This window comes from Vombatus ursinus, unplaced genomic scaffold, assembly GCF_900497805.2.
Source record: "Vombatus ursinus unplaced genomic scaffold, bare-nosed wombat genome assembly UNPS02014830.1, whole genome shotgun sequence".
Classification (NCBI taxonomy): Eukaryota; Metazoa; Chordata; class Mammalia; order Diprotodontia; family Vombatidae; genus Vombatus; species Vombatus ursinus.
In genome coordinates this window covers 43,636,875-43,654,752 of record NW_020954608.1, presented here as the reverse complement: position 1 = coordinate 43,654,752, position 17,878 = coordinate 43,636,875, and the positions used below count along the sequence as shown (strand labels likewise).

General features: G+C 35.6%; 1 protein-coding gene across 2 annotated transcripts in view; it reads right to left on the bottom strand.

The window, feature by feature from the left end:
• ABCC9 (ATP binding cassette subfamily C member 9) overlaps positions 1 to 17,878 on the bottom strand; it is a 194,025-nt gene that overhangs the window by 54,260 nt on the left and 121,887 nt on the right. For both annotated transcript variants that reach the window (XM_027838609.1, XM_027838610.1), the window contains 7 exons: positions 10,852 to 10,989; positions 10,570 to 10,695; positions 7,798 to 7,894; positions 5,951 to 6,180; positions 3,954 to 4,102; positions 3,671 to 3,740; positions 2,701 to 2,858 (listed from right to left, as the gene is read on the bottom strand). In XM_027838609.1, the coding sequence (XP_027694410.1) occupies positions 2,701 to 2,858; positions 3,671 to 3,740; positions 3,954 to 4,102; positions 5,951 to 6,180; positions 7,798 to 7,894; positions 10,570 to 10,695; positions 10,852 to 10,989 (968 nt within the window). The remainder of the gene's footprint in view (positions 1 to 2,700; positions 2,859 to 3,670; positions 3,741 to 3,953; positions 4,103 to 5,950; positions 6,181 to 7,797; positions 7,895 to 10,569; positions 10,696 to 10,851; positions 10,990 to 17,878) is intronic.

Here is a 17,878-nt window from a genome sequence, read left to right as displayed (position 1 = left end):
ACCCAATTTAGTACTGTAACAAATGTTTATTGATTGATTGTAAGTCTTTGAGAAAGGGAAGAATTTATTAAGTATCTATTATGTGCCAGGGACTGCGTAAGATGCTTTGCAAATATCTTATTTGATCTTCACAACAACCCTGTGAGGTAGGTGCTTTTATTATTTACATTGTATGGCTGAAGAATCTGGGGTAGTCAGAGTTTAGGAGACTTACCCAGGATCCCAGAGCAAGTAAATAACTGAATTTGGATTTGAACTCAAGTCTTCCTGACTCCAGGGCCAGCACTCCATCCAATGTATATAGCTGCCTCCTAGATCAGGGGGTTGTTAATTTCATTAACTATGGCTGTCAACATTTCAAGTAAGACAAGCTTGGTGTTATTCGTGGGCACCACTAGCAAGTCTAATGCATAGTTATAGGAGATAGAAACAGGAAAAACAGAAAGAACAGATGAGTAAGGGAAAAAAATAAGAGACAAAGGAAAAAAATGGAAAATGAGGTATAATAGGTAGAGAGTAAAGAATAATGAAATAAGGCCCACAATTGCCTCATATACTGGGGTTGCTTATCCTTGAAAATCTACTACCGCCTTTTTATTTTCTTAATCCTGCTGCTCTGATTCATGAACATTCCTTTTTTTTTTTTTTAACTGAGCCCACTAAGAAAACCATGGTTACTGCCAAGTAACACACTTTTCAAACCATTCTGAGCCTGGGAATTGACTATGGAACAGGACTAAAGTAAAAAGACATTCATCTGACATTCACTATCCTCATTTGGTCCCAGGATGATCCTAAGCAACAACATCTAACAATTGGTTTTGTGCCTGGAGTCCACTCTAGTAATAAGGAACCTTTTAAGGGATGGTGTAGCCCCTTGTCAATGTCGTATGAGAGACACTAAAGAGACTTAGCACACATACATATACTTGCTTTAGTAAAGCCTCTTCAATTCCCTACTGCTTGTATGGTTTCAACTGTCATTTTTATGTAAATGACTCCCAGACCTATATTTCTAGTTACGCATTATCAGTTGCTGACTTGGCATTCGCAACTGAATGTCTCCTAAGCATCTCAAACTTAACATGTTTAAAACAGAACACATTATCTTTTCCCCAAAATCATTCCTTCTTCCTAACTTCCCTATTTCACCCATGTTTGCAACCTCAGCACTCCTTCATCATCCTACCACATATTATCAGTTGCCTAGTTATATTGCTTTAACCTCTCCAACAACGCTAGCATCTGGCCCCTTCCAACATTGTAAAAACCCTCATCGGTTCAAACCTGGACTATTGCAATAATTTCATATCTCCAGTATTTCTTTTCAACAAGCCATCTTCCACATAACTTCTAAATTAATATTCCTAAATCTCAGATATGATTATGCTACTTCCTTGGGAAGGCATTCCTTCCTCAACATAGCCTCTCTGAATCCTTAGCTTTCTTCCAAGTTCAGCTCCAGGACCACTTCATGTATAAGGCCTATTCAGATCCTACCAACTGCTATTCATTCCTTACTCACATGCCCAGAAATTACTTTGTATTTATCTTATCTGTATTTTGTATGTCTTTGTCTGTGTTTGTGTTGTTTCTCCCTAATAAACTGTAAGCTTCTGGAGGGCGGGACATATTTCATTTTAAGCACCTACAAGGTGGCAGCAGGTGATCCCTGGCACATAGTAGATGCTTATCAAAGCCAGAAGAATTTTTTAATTCTTCAAAGAATTTTTAATATATTTTATAAATGTACTATAATTTATCTTATCTGTGCAAATGCACTTTAAATACAAATAATTATAAGCAGATATTACAATTTTTATCTTGAAATAAAACTTTTCATCCTACTAGCCCTAGTATGTGGAAATGCACTGTGTCAAATGGTAGTCTGCTCCTTTGAGGTATTCGTAAATTCAAACCTAAATGAATTAATCCCTTCTGTCCTGTTTACTAACTTCCAAAGATAACAATTTCATTCTTAGTAAATGTAAATACATAATCACAATTTAAACCAACCACTTTCTGGCACTACCTCATTAGCTTTTTCTCTCTACAAATGACAGAGTTACACCCAAAAATTGCTAAAGGACCAGGCTGGTGCAATCAGTTATGTGATATGTGCATGAAGGGACTGGTAGATAAGTATTAGTAGTGTCTCTAACACAGTGAAGAGGCAAAAAAAAGGCTCATGGAAAATTTTCAGTTGAGGAGAATGATGATGATGATAGTGATGATGATGATGATGATGATGATGATGATGATGACTGACATTTATATGTGACACAAAGCACTTTACCTAGGCTGTCTCAATTATATTTTCTCCCCCAACAAGGAGCAATAACAACAATCCCAGGAGAAACTAGGCAGTTAAAATTGATGGATAAACAAAAGGAATTCAGGGCATTTTCCGTGCAATCCCTGAACTATAAGCAAGTATTTATTTCATAGCTACTATGTGCCCAGCACTGCTAACCTCTTAAACATTTGATATTGATTATAAAGTGAAAACTGTTGAGGTTAAGACAGTTTAACAAGTTAATTTAAACATTTATTACATGTTAAAGGCTACATACTTATCTAAAAGAAATATCTATTATAACTTTTCATCACCTTTTTTGAAAAAAAAATAGACTTTGGTAGATGCAAGAAATAGCTTCTTTTTTTTTTAAACAACACTCAAACCTTGTTCTATTTACTTACTTAGAGGCCACACGGAAGTATTTCTGAATGAAGTAAAAGGCAATCCCTAGAGGTACAAGAGCAACCAGGAATACAGGAGTAGCATATGAAATCATCCCAATGGCAGATAGACAGAGTAAAGTTGAGCGGGTTAAAGACTCCAGAGTAGGAGGGATGTGCTATTCAGAAGATAATTTGAGAAAAAACGTGTTTTAGGTCAAATTAAACACATTATTATGCAAAAGTAAGTCACTGCGTTTTTATAGACAGTAGACTGCTTATGTTCAATATCATTGGGACCATAATTAGATAGTGGCTATACAAACATCTGAGCATATGTCTAATCTACTGGATGCCAGCCCCTTGTAGTTTGAATCCAGTATAATTTAGAATCTCCCGTTATCTCCTCCCTGAACTACCATGATAGTAGTGGCAAGACTGGGGAGCCATCCTATTTTATTCTAAACTTTTCCTCTTGGTCTGGGCCAGACTCAAGGCTCCATTCTGGAAAGTCATAATGGTTCTAGACTAAACAGAATATTTCTGGTATTCCATTTCTCCTAGTACCCTGGAATGTCAGGATCATCTTTGGATTCCCCTGGTCAAAGAAACTAGACTTAATGAGCAATTCCAAGAGAGATCAATGACCTCTTTTGTTCATGATCCACATGCTTAGGACACACTCACATCTTTCTAATATATATATCCTTTAAGAGTACATTAATTCACTAATAGCATTTATTAAGTACTTACCATACATAAGATTTTGTACTAGGTGTGAGCCTACAATGATCTAGCTTCTGACTTTAAGGAGCTTTTATTCTATTGTTTTTGGAGGGGAGGATAAAACATGTGCACAAATAAGGAAATCTAAGGACAGAAATTAACACAGTCACTTTCCTTCCAAGATGAAGTATCAGAATATAAATTTAGTGAAGGGTTAAATATCAATATCTTACTTAAAAAAAGACACAAAGATTAATGTGTTCACCTGGTCAATGATATTTGTGTCAGCTGAAAAACGATTTAGGATTAGCCCCAAGGGTGTTGTATCAAAGAACCTATGGAATAAGCACATTAAAAATTACATATTTAAAGATGAAGGGCCTAGGCTTTTCTTGCTTTCTTAGCATGGTCATCAGACTTCTGTAATGATATCTAGTATTAATCCCAAGGAACTACAGAAAGCCTTTTCCACCATACTACAAAATTACATATAGTGAAGGTTTCTTATTTTGTTTGCTTTTGTTTTGGTGAAATGATTGTTTCTGTACCTGATTGGTCCAAGAATGATCTTATTAAGGAGGTTGTGATGAAGATTTTTGGCAGCTGTGAGGCCCATCCATTCTACAGTGAGAGATGTAACAAGGCAAAGGAAAATACCTGTTCCACAAAGGATTGTAAATCCAGCCACATAATAAGACTAGAAAAAAAAAACAGTAACCAAAAAGCAGACATTCATTATCAGAAACAAAATAAATTTCCTTATTATTCCTTAGTAAAAACTGAAAGTTAAAAACATATATGTCTAAATTCCAGTGACTTTGTAAATTTTCAAAAACACTTCCAAAGTATGCACAATGTCCTCTTCCTCATCATTTACTCAAGCACAGTTTTGACTTCTACCTTGCCCTTCCTGGGTTTTTCTAAAGGAAAACTGGACTAGATTAAGGGACCTGAAAATTTTCCTCAAACACCAAAACAGTTCTTCCCAGAGATTATTCCATACTAAATATCTGCTATATGAAATAATCTTACTGTATTTTTTGTCTATTCTAGCACCTAACACAGTGCATAACAAAGAGCACACCACACAGAGTAGATGCTTAATAAATGCCTGTTGAATGATCTATTCAACCTAATAACTGACTTAATTGAGGTAGGAAAGTTCAATAACACAGCAGTAGAGTTTGGAACCAAAGAACTAGAGTTCAGAACCTGGCACTAATATTCATTACCTTGGACAAGTAATTTAACCTCACTAAGCCTCTGTTGCCTCATCTAAAACATGAGATTAGATGAGATGATCTCTTCCCATTCTTAAAATGATGACTTTCTGGTTAAAAAAAACTCATTAGAAAAAGTGCTAGTCCCACTTGATGGGTGATTAAAGTGGTACTTTGCACAGTAAAATAATAGTACTTTGCTATTTCCCATGTACTTTTTGGAGAAGTCTGATTTAGCTTTTTCAAGCTGCTCTAAAGTCATAAAATAGCTAATAATAATAGCTCTTGGTCTAACTGAGCCTATAATGATACAATCCACAATAAATCCAGTTTTGAATACTACTGTGATCTATTCTTTTAGCCACTTAGTCCTATAAAGTGAAAATCATCCCCCAGTTCCCATTCATTTCTTTTTATCTCAATGCTGCAGTCTATAAATAAAAACCTAAACATTTTTTCTCTTCAACAGAATTTTTTTGAATAATCATAATTTTCTGTTATTCTTGTTGGTCATATTTAGTATCATAAGATTTAGAGTTGAAAGGGATTTTAGAGATTCAAGGATATTTATAAATTTACTAAAAGCACTATTGTTGAATAAGCTGAGATCCCAATGCTTTGTATATTTGTTCAGACTTAGCAAACTATTTATTTTTTTCCAATCAAATGATAAGGTTTATTGTTTTGCCAAAAGAAGTGAGCAGGTTTCCTAGTGAAACTGCCAAACAATTTATTTTTTTACAAAGGACTTGTGATTTCTTCATGAGAGGAATCTTCCAACACCAAGTCAGATTAAATTCTGCTAATGACTTAAAGGTGAGTTGTGGGGTCACACAGAAGTTATGCTCCTTGTCCAAGATCATGCAACTATCATGTCAGAGGCAGGGTATGAAGCCAGTTTTTACCTACTCTATAACCATTAAACCACACTGACTCTACATAATTGACCAGAATATCAACGCACGGGTTTAAATTTAAGAAGATTTTAAACTTTCCATAATTTCAACTGGTACTGGCTTTCACTGAGGCATTAGCTACTAAAACTTTACACATAGGCCTATTTCTCATAGAGATCATCCAATTTAGTACTTAATATAGGGCCGTTGTTATTAGGGTAAAAGAATGGGTGAATTCAGAAAGGAAGAATGTAATCTTACCTCCTGTGTCATCAATCAATCAGTATTATTAAATGCTTATTATGTGCAAGGCACTGTGCTAAGTGCTAATTCATCATTATAATATGGGCTCTATCATGTGATTGTGCTAACAGAAATCTTGATGATTTTTCCACATTTTGTTTAGTGATTTAAAAAAATCCTTTCTACCTGATAATCACTTATACTATCTTTTCCATTCAGGTCAGATGTCCATGTAGCTAGCCAGTAGTCTATAGCTACAATAACCGAATGCTTCAGGAGCTTAGAAAAAATCATCAAAAAAAGGAAAAAGAATCCTCCAGAAGTCAAGTATCTCCAGCAAGTCTTCCATGGCATTTTAGTCCTGAGCCTCAACACTGTGGACATGTTATCTTCTTCATCTTCCTCCTCTTCTTCCTCTGTATACCAAAAAATTAATAAAGTTTCATGTTGTTAAGAAGTATAAACAAGTTTAACTTCCCCTTAATTTATTTTAAAAGTCACAAGAAATCTAGAAGTAACAGCTTAAATTACCTTAAAGCAGCTATTCTGGGCAGGGAACTGTCTTAAATCAATGAGAATCCTCTAGAGCACCTTGCCTTAGGTTTTAAAAAAAAGACTACAGATGTCTAAGATTTGTTTTTTATCATGCTTCCCCACATTTATCAATGTCAAAGACATGTTGCGTCCGACAGTAGTGATTATCAGAAGCCTGAAGAAGTACTGTACCAGTACTCTGGTCTATATTTTTTAAAAGTTCTATTGGTCGATAACTTTTAACCTGGTCTAATTCTTTAATTTGCTGTATAATGTAGATATAAATTAATTTTTATATAAATTAAATCTTTGTCTAGTATATATATATATATATACGTATATACACATATATATAACATATATAAACTAATCTATATAGGTGTATTTTGTTTCTCTTGAGAAATTGATGATCTATAGATTTATGTGTGCATATTTATGCTAGATGAATAGTACTTGTTAATAATCTACAAGTCCATAGGTAGAGAATATTGAATATTTAGTAGATAAAACTACCTGAGTACTCTAAATTAATGATTTGGCTTTGAAACCAATCCACAGCTTTTAAAAATATATAACAACCAAGTACCCACAGAGAAACTGTGATAATTCTGAACCAAGATAATTCTGAATAGTTATCATCTATTATTGAACTACTACCTATTATTTAAATGGCCAAAGAAAGTGTTTTGGAGTTGGCTTTTTTCCTTGAATTTAAAATTGTCATAATCTTGTCTTTCATTTGACTTACTTAAATTTAGCCAAATATGAAAACATCCTAGAAAAATAAGAAATATAGTAGCATATTTACCTGTGGACTTCTTAAGTGGTTTATCTTACAAACTTCTTATCAAAAAATGTCAAAGCAATATAAATATTTCATCTTATTTCTCATAATTTCCAATAAATCTCTTTCCAATTCTACTATTATTAGGTCCAGAAAATTACAACATAGTAAACAACTTTCTAATTCTCATACCCATTATTTCTGAATTTGCCATGAGAACCTCATGAAGATTGTATTGCTCTGATCAAAATTTGACTATTTTAACCTACATCTTTACCTCTGTTCATTTCAAAGGGATTAACTGTCACTACCATCTTTTAACTGTATTGCCATAATAATCAACAACTTATTAGTGACATGATCAGGTCATTATGGAAGAATTTTCAAATTTCTCTATCCTACTCTTGCTCCATTTCCATACCACTGCCTCTTCTATACAACAGTCATACCCCATAAGTTTAGTGGAATGAAAGGCATCATGTGAGTGAGCAATAAATGTTTGTTAATTGTTTCACATTCTGTTCTTCAGATTTTATTATTTCTTACAATAATTTCCACTAGACCCAATTTTTTTCTCTAAAATATCCCAAACACTTTTTCCTTGCCCATCTTTACCTGAGACATACACATATCTTAATGGTCAAAGACAAAAGTCTGAAATCCACACTCTCTATTCATATAATATTTATAAAAGATATTCTAAGAAATTGTCTACCTTCATCTTCATCTTCCATTTGTGCTTTGGCTTCTCGTGAGTACATAGCTCTTCTGAGAGTTTTTCTTTCCAAGGTTGTTTGGTCAGCCTCCATATCCTATGATTAACATTGTACAATGATTTCAGGATATTAAGCCTTAGAGCTGAAAGATACCTTCATTTTACAAAGAAAGAAACTGGGCCCAGAGACATTAAGTGACTGGACCACAGCCAACAGAGATAGGAAATAGTAGAACCAAGATTCAGACCCAGATATTCAGACTCAACCATCCATCAATTAGCATTTATTAAGAGCCTATGTTCCAGGCACTGTGCTAAGCTCTGGGGATACAAAGAAAGACAAAACTCGCCCCCCCCCCAAAAAAACCAGTCCCTTTTGCCAACGAGCTCACAATCTAATGGGAAGACAACATGCCAACAACTACATACACACAGGATAGATATATAGATAGATAGATAATAAATTAGAGGAAGTCTCAGAAAGAAGGCACTAAGATTAAGGAGGCCTGGAAAAGGTTTCTTGCAGAACATGAGACTTTATCTGAGATTTCCAGGAATCTAGGAAAACCAGTAGATGAAGAGGGACAGAGTTCCAGGCACAGGGGACAGCCAGTGAAAACACTCAGTGTCCAGTACAAGGGACAGTTATGAGGCCAGTGTCACTGGATCTCAGAGTATGTGGAAAGGAATAAAGTGTAAGGAGATTGGAAAGGAAGACTACTGCTCCACTGCAGTAGTGTTCTCTAAGGCAATCATTGATTGATGAATCATTCTGATTTATGAATCCCTGATTTACATTAAGCCTTTCTTGGTCCCCTAGCTGACTTCTTGTCTTCCTGTTATCTTGTATGTTTCCATGTATTTAAATATCATTATGTTGTCCTCCCTGAGAGAGGGCAGGGGCTATTTTACTTTTGTCTTTGAATCCCTATTGATTAGCACAGTGCCTAGAACATAATAGGAACTTAATAAATATATTGATTGATTGACCAACCATTTCCCATCCATTTAAAAAAAAATTCTACCTCATAAGCACATGGTAAAGCTTAAGAAAATTGTGTTTAGTGTTTTAAATTGCTGAGCCTAGCAAGTACAAATTGATATGAAAATGTGAACAAATCTTTTTAGAATATATCATCCATGCTATTACTCCTACTAACTTTATAAAGATATGGGTTCATAGCATTCAAATTAGAACTATTCTTGAATGATGTTTTATACATCAGGCTCAAAAATCTCTAATCCTTTCTGTCCCTTCCTATTCTCTCCCTTCTAACTCTTTCAGTTCCCTTCTTATTCACATTTTTAACTTTTTAATAAACTCTTTTCTACTTGTACATCTGTGAGTCCTTAACCTATGAGGCCTTGCAATAGATCAATTTCATTTCTCTCCTGCCTTGTGTTCTTTCTCATCCAATCCATTTTGCTCTGATACTGTGTAATTGTTGCTTCTTGCCATAAAGCAAGTAATGCAAAAATTATTTGTTTTTTTGAAAGATTCATTGTTCTATACCTAATACACTGTCATGACCATGGTTTTCATATCTAAGAATTTAACTATGTATCAGCCCATATTTCATTCTCTCCCCAGATCCACATGTATGTAGGTAAATGTCTTTCTATCATACCTAAATACATTTAAATTGACATTACTCCTGGCCTGTGTTATGCTATTTCTATAAAATCTGGCCAGCAATTCTCATTTTTTCCCAGATATTTCTTCCAAAATAAACCATAATTTGCCCCACTCCTAAAGCTTACATCATACTCTTTTGTCCCTGGCATCTAAATCCCATAAAAATGTCTCTTGGAGTCATCCCCAGTAAGTATATAATCAAGATTCCCACAACATAATCCCTAAGTAGGCACTTGCTGACTATTCCTCTGAATCTTATTTTGATAAGAAAATAATAATGTGAACAGTTCTAATTTGTTCTAGTCTCTTTATATATTTGAAACATATCTTTTCCCCCTCTATGAGGACCTTGGGGTCCTTAGAGGAATCAATAGAAACTATGCGAGCTTTAAATATACATATATACAAGCATACATACACATACATATTCTTTCATGCTGCTTCTTCTTGTTGTGGTATGTATATTTCTTCTCTTTTTTTAATTATCATATTTTAATTCTTCAGTAATTTCTTTTAGGAACTTGGATAACTTATCAGGGCTAGATATCACCAGAAGTGCAATTTCAGCTCACAAATTCTCTAGTTTGGGCTGTGCAAACATTGCTTTTTTTTCCCTCTTTAGTTTACTCTGGTCTCTGGCTTTTCTATTCCCTCAGTCAACTTATAATTGAACACTCTACAAGTATTTCCTTGGTCCACCTCCATTCCTTTCTTTCAACGTCATTTTGGCTCTTGTCTGTGATTCTTTGCCTAAGAAATGTCATGGGGTCTAAATAAGTTCTCATTGCGCAGATGAGAAAAGAGAAGAAAGAGAAATGAAAAAGTCTGAGTCAAGTGATTTATCTGAAGTCATAAGCCAGATCACACATATAACATCTGAGGCCTAAATTTAAATTACATATATATGTATATTGTATATACATGTAACTGTATATTGTTTACATGTATTTGGCCATTTCTACAGTAATATCATTAGAATTCTCTGTGTTTAATCATATGATTATCTTGATTATTGAAATAAGTATGTACCATATTTTGGTTTGAAATTATGATTTGGTGATATTCTTAGAGAGTTTCAAGGATTAGGCAATGTGTCATCTAGTCCACTTGGATATTTTGGGACTATTTACAATTACCTTTTCTAATTCTTGGTCTTGGCGATTCATAAGTGTTTTCCAGTGTTCATAAAGCTCAACGTCTTTGTTTTGAATATCCTTCAAAGTTCCTTCCCTTAGCACATTACCATCCTTCATAGCTATGATCTAAAGGAAATGGATTATACAAATTATATTCACGACTTAAATAGCAAAACTTAATTATCTTTATCTTTAAAATCACTAAAACATTTTCAAGTCATTAATTGTGTAAGGTGCTATACAGAAAAAATCAATTACTAAAGGTCTCTTCCTAGCTCTTACCCAGTCAGCATGTGTCAGGTACTGTAATTTGTGGGTTACAAGAACAAGTGTCCTCTTGTCCTCTTGGAGAAATTTCAAAATCCCTTCCTGCATTAAATGATCACTCAAATGAATATCCAGTGCAGAGAATGGGTCATCCTGAATAAATCAAATAGGGTTGGGAGAGAGAAGAGGAAGAAAAGTTGTATTTAGAAATTTGTTTCTTCTAGAAAATTTTAGCCTAAATTATTGGCATAATATTATTCTCCCAAATTATTTGTAAATTATACATTATCTTGTAAATATTTGTAACTGGTACTTACTAACTTAAAACCTTAAAATCCTTGGTTGTTAGGCTCTATTGTCTTCTCTTTTGCTCTACTCTGATGAAGAAACTTGGCCTTTCTCCTGCCTTATCAAGACCAATGCCTCCAATCCAGCTCCTGATCCCATCCATTCATACATCTTCCAATGTCTTTCTTCCTTGATCATTACTTTTTTTTTCTCTCATTTTCACTTTCTCCTTACTCACTTAATCCTTCCTACCACTTGAAAAGATGCAAAAGTCTCCCTCCTTAAATAAATTCCACTTGGCTTTGCCATTTATATTGTCCTAAATCTCTATAATTTTTCTTATTCAAATATTCAGAAAGGGTCTTCTACACATGTTGCCTCCATTCCCTCAATTCTCTCCCATTTCTCATTCTCCTGCATTATTAATTCTGATCTCACTACTCAACTGAAATTTTGATTTTTACAGCTAAAAATGCTGCCTTAAATACTAAATCCAATGACTTTTCCCTCTGCTTGCACTCTGTCATGCCTTTGACACTATTGATCAATCCTTCTTGATCACTCTTTCTTACCTTCATGGATTTTGTGACACTTCTCTCTCTTGGTTCTCTACTGCTTGTCTGATTGCTCCATGTTTATCTCCTTTCCTGAACCATCATTCTTCTCCAGCCCATTAAATAAGTACTCAAAATCTCTGTGTCTCTCTGTCTGTTCTGTTCTTCAGTGAGGTTATAAGTTCTCATGGGTTCAGTTATCATTTTTATGCAGGATACTGCACAATCTCCATACCTAGCCTTACTCTCTTATTTAAACTACAATCCTATATTATCATCTGCCTACTGGCTATCTCCAACTGGATATAGATATTTCAAACTCAAGATATCCAAAACAGAATTCCTCATATTTTCCTAAAATGTGTCTCTTAGCGAGACAAAAATTCTATTAAGGTCAAAACAATCCTTGACACAATCCTTCAAGTCACTGAGATTCAAATCCTGAGGATTATCTTTATTTTTTCCCTTTCAATACCCATATCCAAGAAAGCCTTGTCAATTTTTTAAATTCCACTCTTGTATCTGTCTCCTTCTCTTCTCTCACATAACAAATAGCCTAGTTCAAAATTTCTTATCTGTACTATTGGACTTGAGGTCAGCAAGACTTAAGTTCAAATTTGTCCCCCAGACTCTTACTAGCCATGTGGCCCTGGGCAAACTACTTCCTCAACTGTACAATGGGAACCTATCTCACAGTGTTGTCAGAATCAAATGAGATAATATTTGTAAAGTGCTTAGTACAGTGTCTGGCACACAGTAGATGTTTAATAAATGTTTATTCCCTTTCCCCCCTCCCTTCTCTCTTACAACAGGTTCCTAATTGGTCCCCACATCTCTGTTGTTGTTCAGTTGCTTCAGTCATGTCCAACTCTTTGTGACCTAATTTGGAGTTTTCTTGGCAAAGATACTAGAGGGGTTTGCCATTTTCTTCTCCAGCTCATTTTATAGATAAAGAAACTGAGGCAAAGAGGGTTAAGTGACTTGCCCAGGGGCATACAGCTAGTAAGCGTCTGTGGCCACATTTGAACTCAGGTCTTCCTGACTCTAGGTCCAGCGCTTTATCCCCTGTACCAACTAGCTGCCCCCATTAGAAGGTCTTTAGTCTCTACTATAATCCATCTTCCACAAGTTGGCAAATTAATATTCCTAAAATACAGTTCTGATATATTCAAGATCTCATGGACTCCTCTGCTTAAACATCTTCAGTGACTTCCTATGGCCTTAAAAATAAAGTACAAAATTCTCAGTCTGGTATTTAAAGGGTATATGTACTTGAAATTTAACCAGTATGCAGAACTCCTAGGTTAAAAGAAAAAAAAATTTCTGACTTGCATGGATAGAATTCCTTCTACTCCTCCAAGTCAGTATTTTTTGTCTGTATTCCTCCAAGAAAATATAAAGGTTTAGACTATTTCATTTATATCTTTAATGAAGCAAATTTTAAAATTATTCAATCAATTAACAAACACTTATTAAGTATAGACATAAAATAACCTGGGCTTAGAAGGCACTAGGAGTTAGGGGACCAGGAACGACTCTTGAAGAAAACAGTATTTGAGATTAGTTCTCCAGAAACCAGAGATTCCAAGAGGTGGAAAAACATTCTTGGAAGGAGGGATATAGCCAGTCCAAAGGCATAGAGAAGAAACACAGAGCACCATGTGTGAAGAAAGTGAGTAGAAGTAAGGGAAGAAAAGTAGGATAGGGCAGGTTGTGAAGACCTTTAAATGCCAAAAAGAAGACTTTTTTATATTCGTTCCTACAGGTAACAGAAAGCCATAGGAGTTCACTGAGTAGGAACATGATATGGTCAAATTTGAGCTTTTGGAAAGTCACTTTAGAGGCTCTGTGTAATAGTGTTGAGAAACTTTAGGCAGAGAGATCAAATAGGAAGCTGTTACAATGGGGGAGATGAGGATCTGAACTAAGATGGTACATATGTGAGAGTAAAAAATGGTACATATGCAAGAGATGTAGCAACAGAAAAACAAGATTTGGAAACTGTGTATATGTGTGGATAATGAGAGTGAGGAGTTAAGGATGAAATCTGAGTAACTAGAAGAATAAGGGTGCCCTCAACAGTAACAGGGAATTTTGAAAGAGGGATAGGTTTTATAGGGACACACAATGAGTTCTGTTTTGGACATAGCGAGCTTAAGATCTCTATGAATCATCCAACTGGAAATAGCCAATAGACAATCTGCAGTATGGGACTGGAGTTTGGAAGACAGATTAAAATTAGATAGTTAGATCGGGGAGTCATCTTCAGAAAGATGATAATTGAACCTATGGGAGCTGAAGAGATTACCAAATAAGAGAAAAAAGAAGAAGTTTTAGGTAAAAGCTTTAGTGTATGCTCATGATTAGAAGGCATTACATGGATGATAATGATCCAATAAAGGAGACAGAAGAAGTCAGACAGGCAGAAGGAAAATCGAAAGAGAACAGCATCATAAAAACTCAGAGAGAAAAGAGTGTCCAGTAGAAGAGGGCGATCTATAGCGTGAAATACTACAGAGATAGCAAGGCAGATGAAGACAAAGAAAAAGCCATTAGATTTAGCAATTAAGAGATGACTACTAACTTTGAAGGCTGCAATGTTAGTTGAGTGATGAGGTCATATATCAGTTTGTAGAGATTTTAAAAGAAAATTAAAAGGGGTGGCAATGAAGACACCAAATATAGATGGCTTTCAGGGGCACTGGACCCTTCATGGATGGCAGGGCTAGGGCACAGGACAGGTTAGTGCCAGGGTGGCAGGGTGTCAGGGCACAAGGGGGCCTCAGGGTCCCTTGGGGCGGCATGGCTGGGTCACCTGTAAGCCCCCACCGAGTAGGGCAGCGGCTGGTGAGCTTGAGTGGGGATGGTAGAATCTAGTGAGGGATTTTTAAGGATAGGGACAACTTAAGCATTTCTATAGATAACAGGGAAGGAAGCAGGTGATTGGAAGAGACTGAAGATTGGTGAAGGAGAAATTACAGTAGAGGAAATATGTTAGAAAGGATAGGAAAGGAGGGGATTAATCAATTAATCAAGAAGGATTTATGTGTCAGGCATTGTGTTAGGCTCTTGAAAAATATTTTTAAAATATAATATCTTCTGCTAAGGAGCTCATATTCTATTAGGAAAGACAACATGTACATATGTAAGTATGTACAGAATAAACACAAAATAAATGTAAGGGATTTAAATACAAGTTAGTTATTATTCAAGTTTTTATTAAAGACACTAGTAGCAGATGTGGAGGGGATTAAGAAAAGCATCTCATAAAAGATGGCATTTGAGCTGAGACTTAAGGAAAGTGAGAAATTCAAAGGAATGGGAATAAGGAGGAAGTATATTCCAATCATGGAGTACGGCTAGTGCAAAGGCACAAGAGGAATGTTGTGAGTGAGGAGCAGAGAAAGTCAGTTTGGTTGGACCATAGATTATAGAAAGGAAATAATGTGTAGTAAAGCTGAAAAGTTAGGTTGCAAAGAACTTTAAAAGCTAGAGGAGTTTATATTTGATCTTAGGGGCAATAGGGGAGCTTTTAGAGTTTATAGAATAGCAAAATGACATAAGATTTATTCTTAAGGAAAATCACTTTGACAGCTGTGTAGTCATGTAGCTGATGGAGTGTAACGGGAAAAGACTTGAAGTAAAAAGTCCTATTAGGAAGCCACTGTAATGATCCAGGAAATAAGTAATGAGGCCATGAACTAATGTGGCAACTGGTGGCAATTGGCAAGTTTAGTAAAGGGGTTGTGGGGGAGGGCAGATAATGAGTTTTGTTTTGGACATGATGGATTGGACATGTACGTGACAAAGTGTATATATGTGTATGTATATATATGTGTGTGTGTGTGTGTGTGTGTGTGTATACGTGCATATGTACGTGTGTGTGTGTGTATCCATGAGGATTGATGAGGTCACTAAAAAGAATATCAAGAACAAAGAGAAGTAGACCCAAGGCAGAATTTTAGGATACAACTACACTGAAGGTAATAGGTATGTGAAAGATAATGTAGGAAATGAGCCAAGAACACTCATATAGAAAGGAAGAATGTCAGAAGAGAATAGTATCACAAGAACTCAGAGAAAGGAGGGCATCCAAAGGGAAGGAGTGGTGAATAGTGTCAAATGTAGCAAAGGTCAAGGAGAATGAGAGCAGAGAAAAGACCACCAGACTTGGCAATTAAAAGACTGCTGGCAACTTAGGAGGCAGCAGCTCCAGTTGAGTAATGAGGTTGGAAGCCAGACTGCAAAGGAATCAAGGTTACATATAAAGTCAGTGACCTGGTGAGAAAGGTCACCTCTTCAAAAGAATCTAAAATAAAAAAAGAAGTCATGAATTAAATCAAAGCATTGTGAGATGAGGAGAAGAGAAGCAGCAGCTCAGGACAAATGGCCTCATTAGATAAAACTGTAATTGATCCAGTCTGTACTGTTACATGCTGTCCTCCAGTTCATTTATTATCACAAAAGTAGGATCACAGAATTTGAAATGTGAAAGTAATTCAGGGCTAGGGGTTGGCAAGGCATAAGCAAAAACAGGGTAAGAGTTAAGGAATTCAAGGTTAGAGGATAATGTAGATTGAAACTGATTCACCAAAGGTTCAAGTTTGGGAAGGGAGGAGAGTGTAGCCAGAGCAGGGGTGAAGTCAGCTCAAACTATCTATACAAGCACTGGTTAAAGATTTTTCAAGTGAAGATATTACCTTCTAGGTACAGATTAGAAACAATGCATGTTTTAGGTTCTACATGAAGTACCAACTAACACCTTCATCCAAATATGCATTCCACCTGGTAGGATCTTATTATAACAAATAATAAGTAATATTATAATCATGCACATTTGTGAGAGACAGAGAAATTGAGCCATGTTTAATATTTTTATATTATGACCAATCCATGCTTTCATTAATCTAGCACTCACTCCATAGACAAATAGCAACTCCTCCACATCTTCTCATCTTCTCTTATTCCTATCATTGTCTTTACATGAAAAATGTAGCATTCAGGCTGTCCACTTGTCCTATTCTCTAAGGTTGTGGCAGAAGCATTGGCAATTAAGCACCCTATGAAAGAGTGGTAGAGCTGTGGAATATGGTAGCTATCTCAAAAATGTAGATGAGCTTTAAAGAAAACAAGAGATTCTAAGAGGGGGAAATGTATTCCAGGCATGACAATGACTTTTGCAAAGGCATTTAAGAGATACAACTTTATCTGTGAGAAATGATAAGAAGGCTTGTTTAGCTGGCACAAAGATTGTGTTAAAGGGAATAAAATATATTAACACTGGAAAGGTAAGTTAGAGCCAGATTGTAAAGGGCTTTAAATACCAGGCAGAGAAGTCTGTATTTAATACTAGACATAACAGGGAGACATTGAGTTTACTGCATAAAAGAATGATGTGGTCAAACGTGTTTTAGGAATGTCCCTTTAGCACCCAAGTGGAAGATGAATTGAAGGGAAGAAGATGATACATGGAAACCAATTAGGAGGTTTTTGAAACAGTGTATAGGTAAAAAAGTAATAAGAGTGATGGCTGTATGAATGGAGGGAAGGGAATGGATAGGGAAGAGAATGTCTTAAAGTAAAGAAGTTCTTCAACTCTTAGACTAGTAGAGTTGGGGCAATCAATTTCTATTTACCTCTTCCATGCCACAGGATGCTTCAGGTGAGAGCCTGATCACCTGCATTTAACATTTTCCATTGAGCTTGGATATGGGATGCATAAACACATGCAACTATTTTAACTTCCTATTTAAATCCAGTCATGGCCCTTGGTAACTAGCAGCCAGTCTTGTAAATGGCCCTGAAGTTCCAATAAGGGTCCAGAAAATCCTAAAAACAATGGAGGGGGAGGAGCAAGCTGGTGGAAGCTTGTTGCCATTCCTGCTGCCAAAGCAAAATCCTTCCCACTTATAAATAAACATCCCTAAAGTAATATACTATGTTAACAGCAGAACTAAGAAAAGTATTACAATCTTATATTCTCATTTACTATGAAACTCATAATTAAATAACAAATGATCCTTACATGAGGAAAATTTCAGCCATTATATCTGAAGGTAGCAGTTATTAAACATTTCACTGCAACATTTAATAATAATTTCAGACCCAGAGTAATATCTCTATGCAGATAAATAACTGATAATTTAAAAAGGCATAAAGAAGATCACTCAGTTGGAAATAAGGAAGTACAATAGGATTAA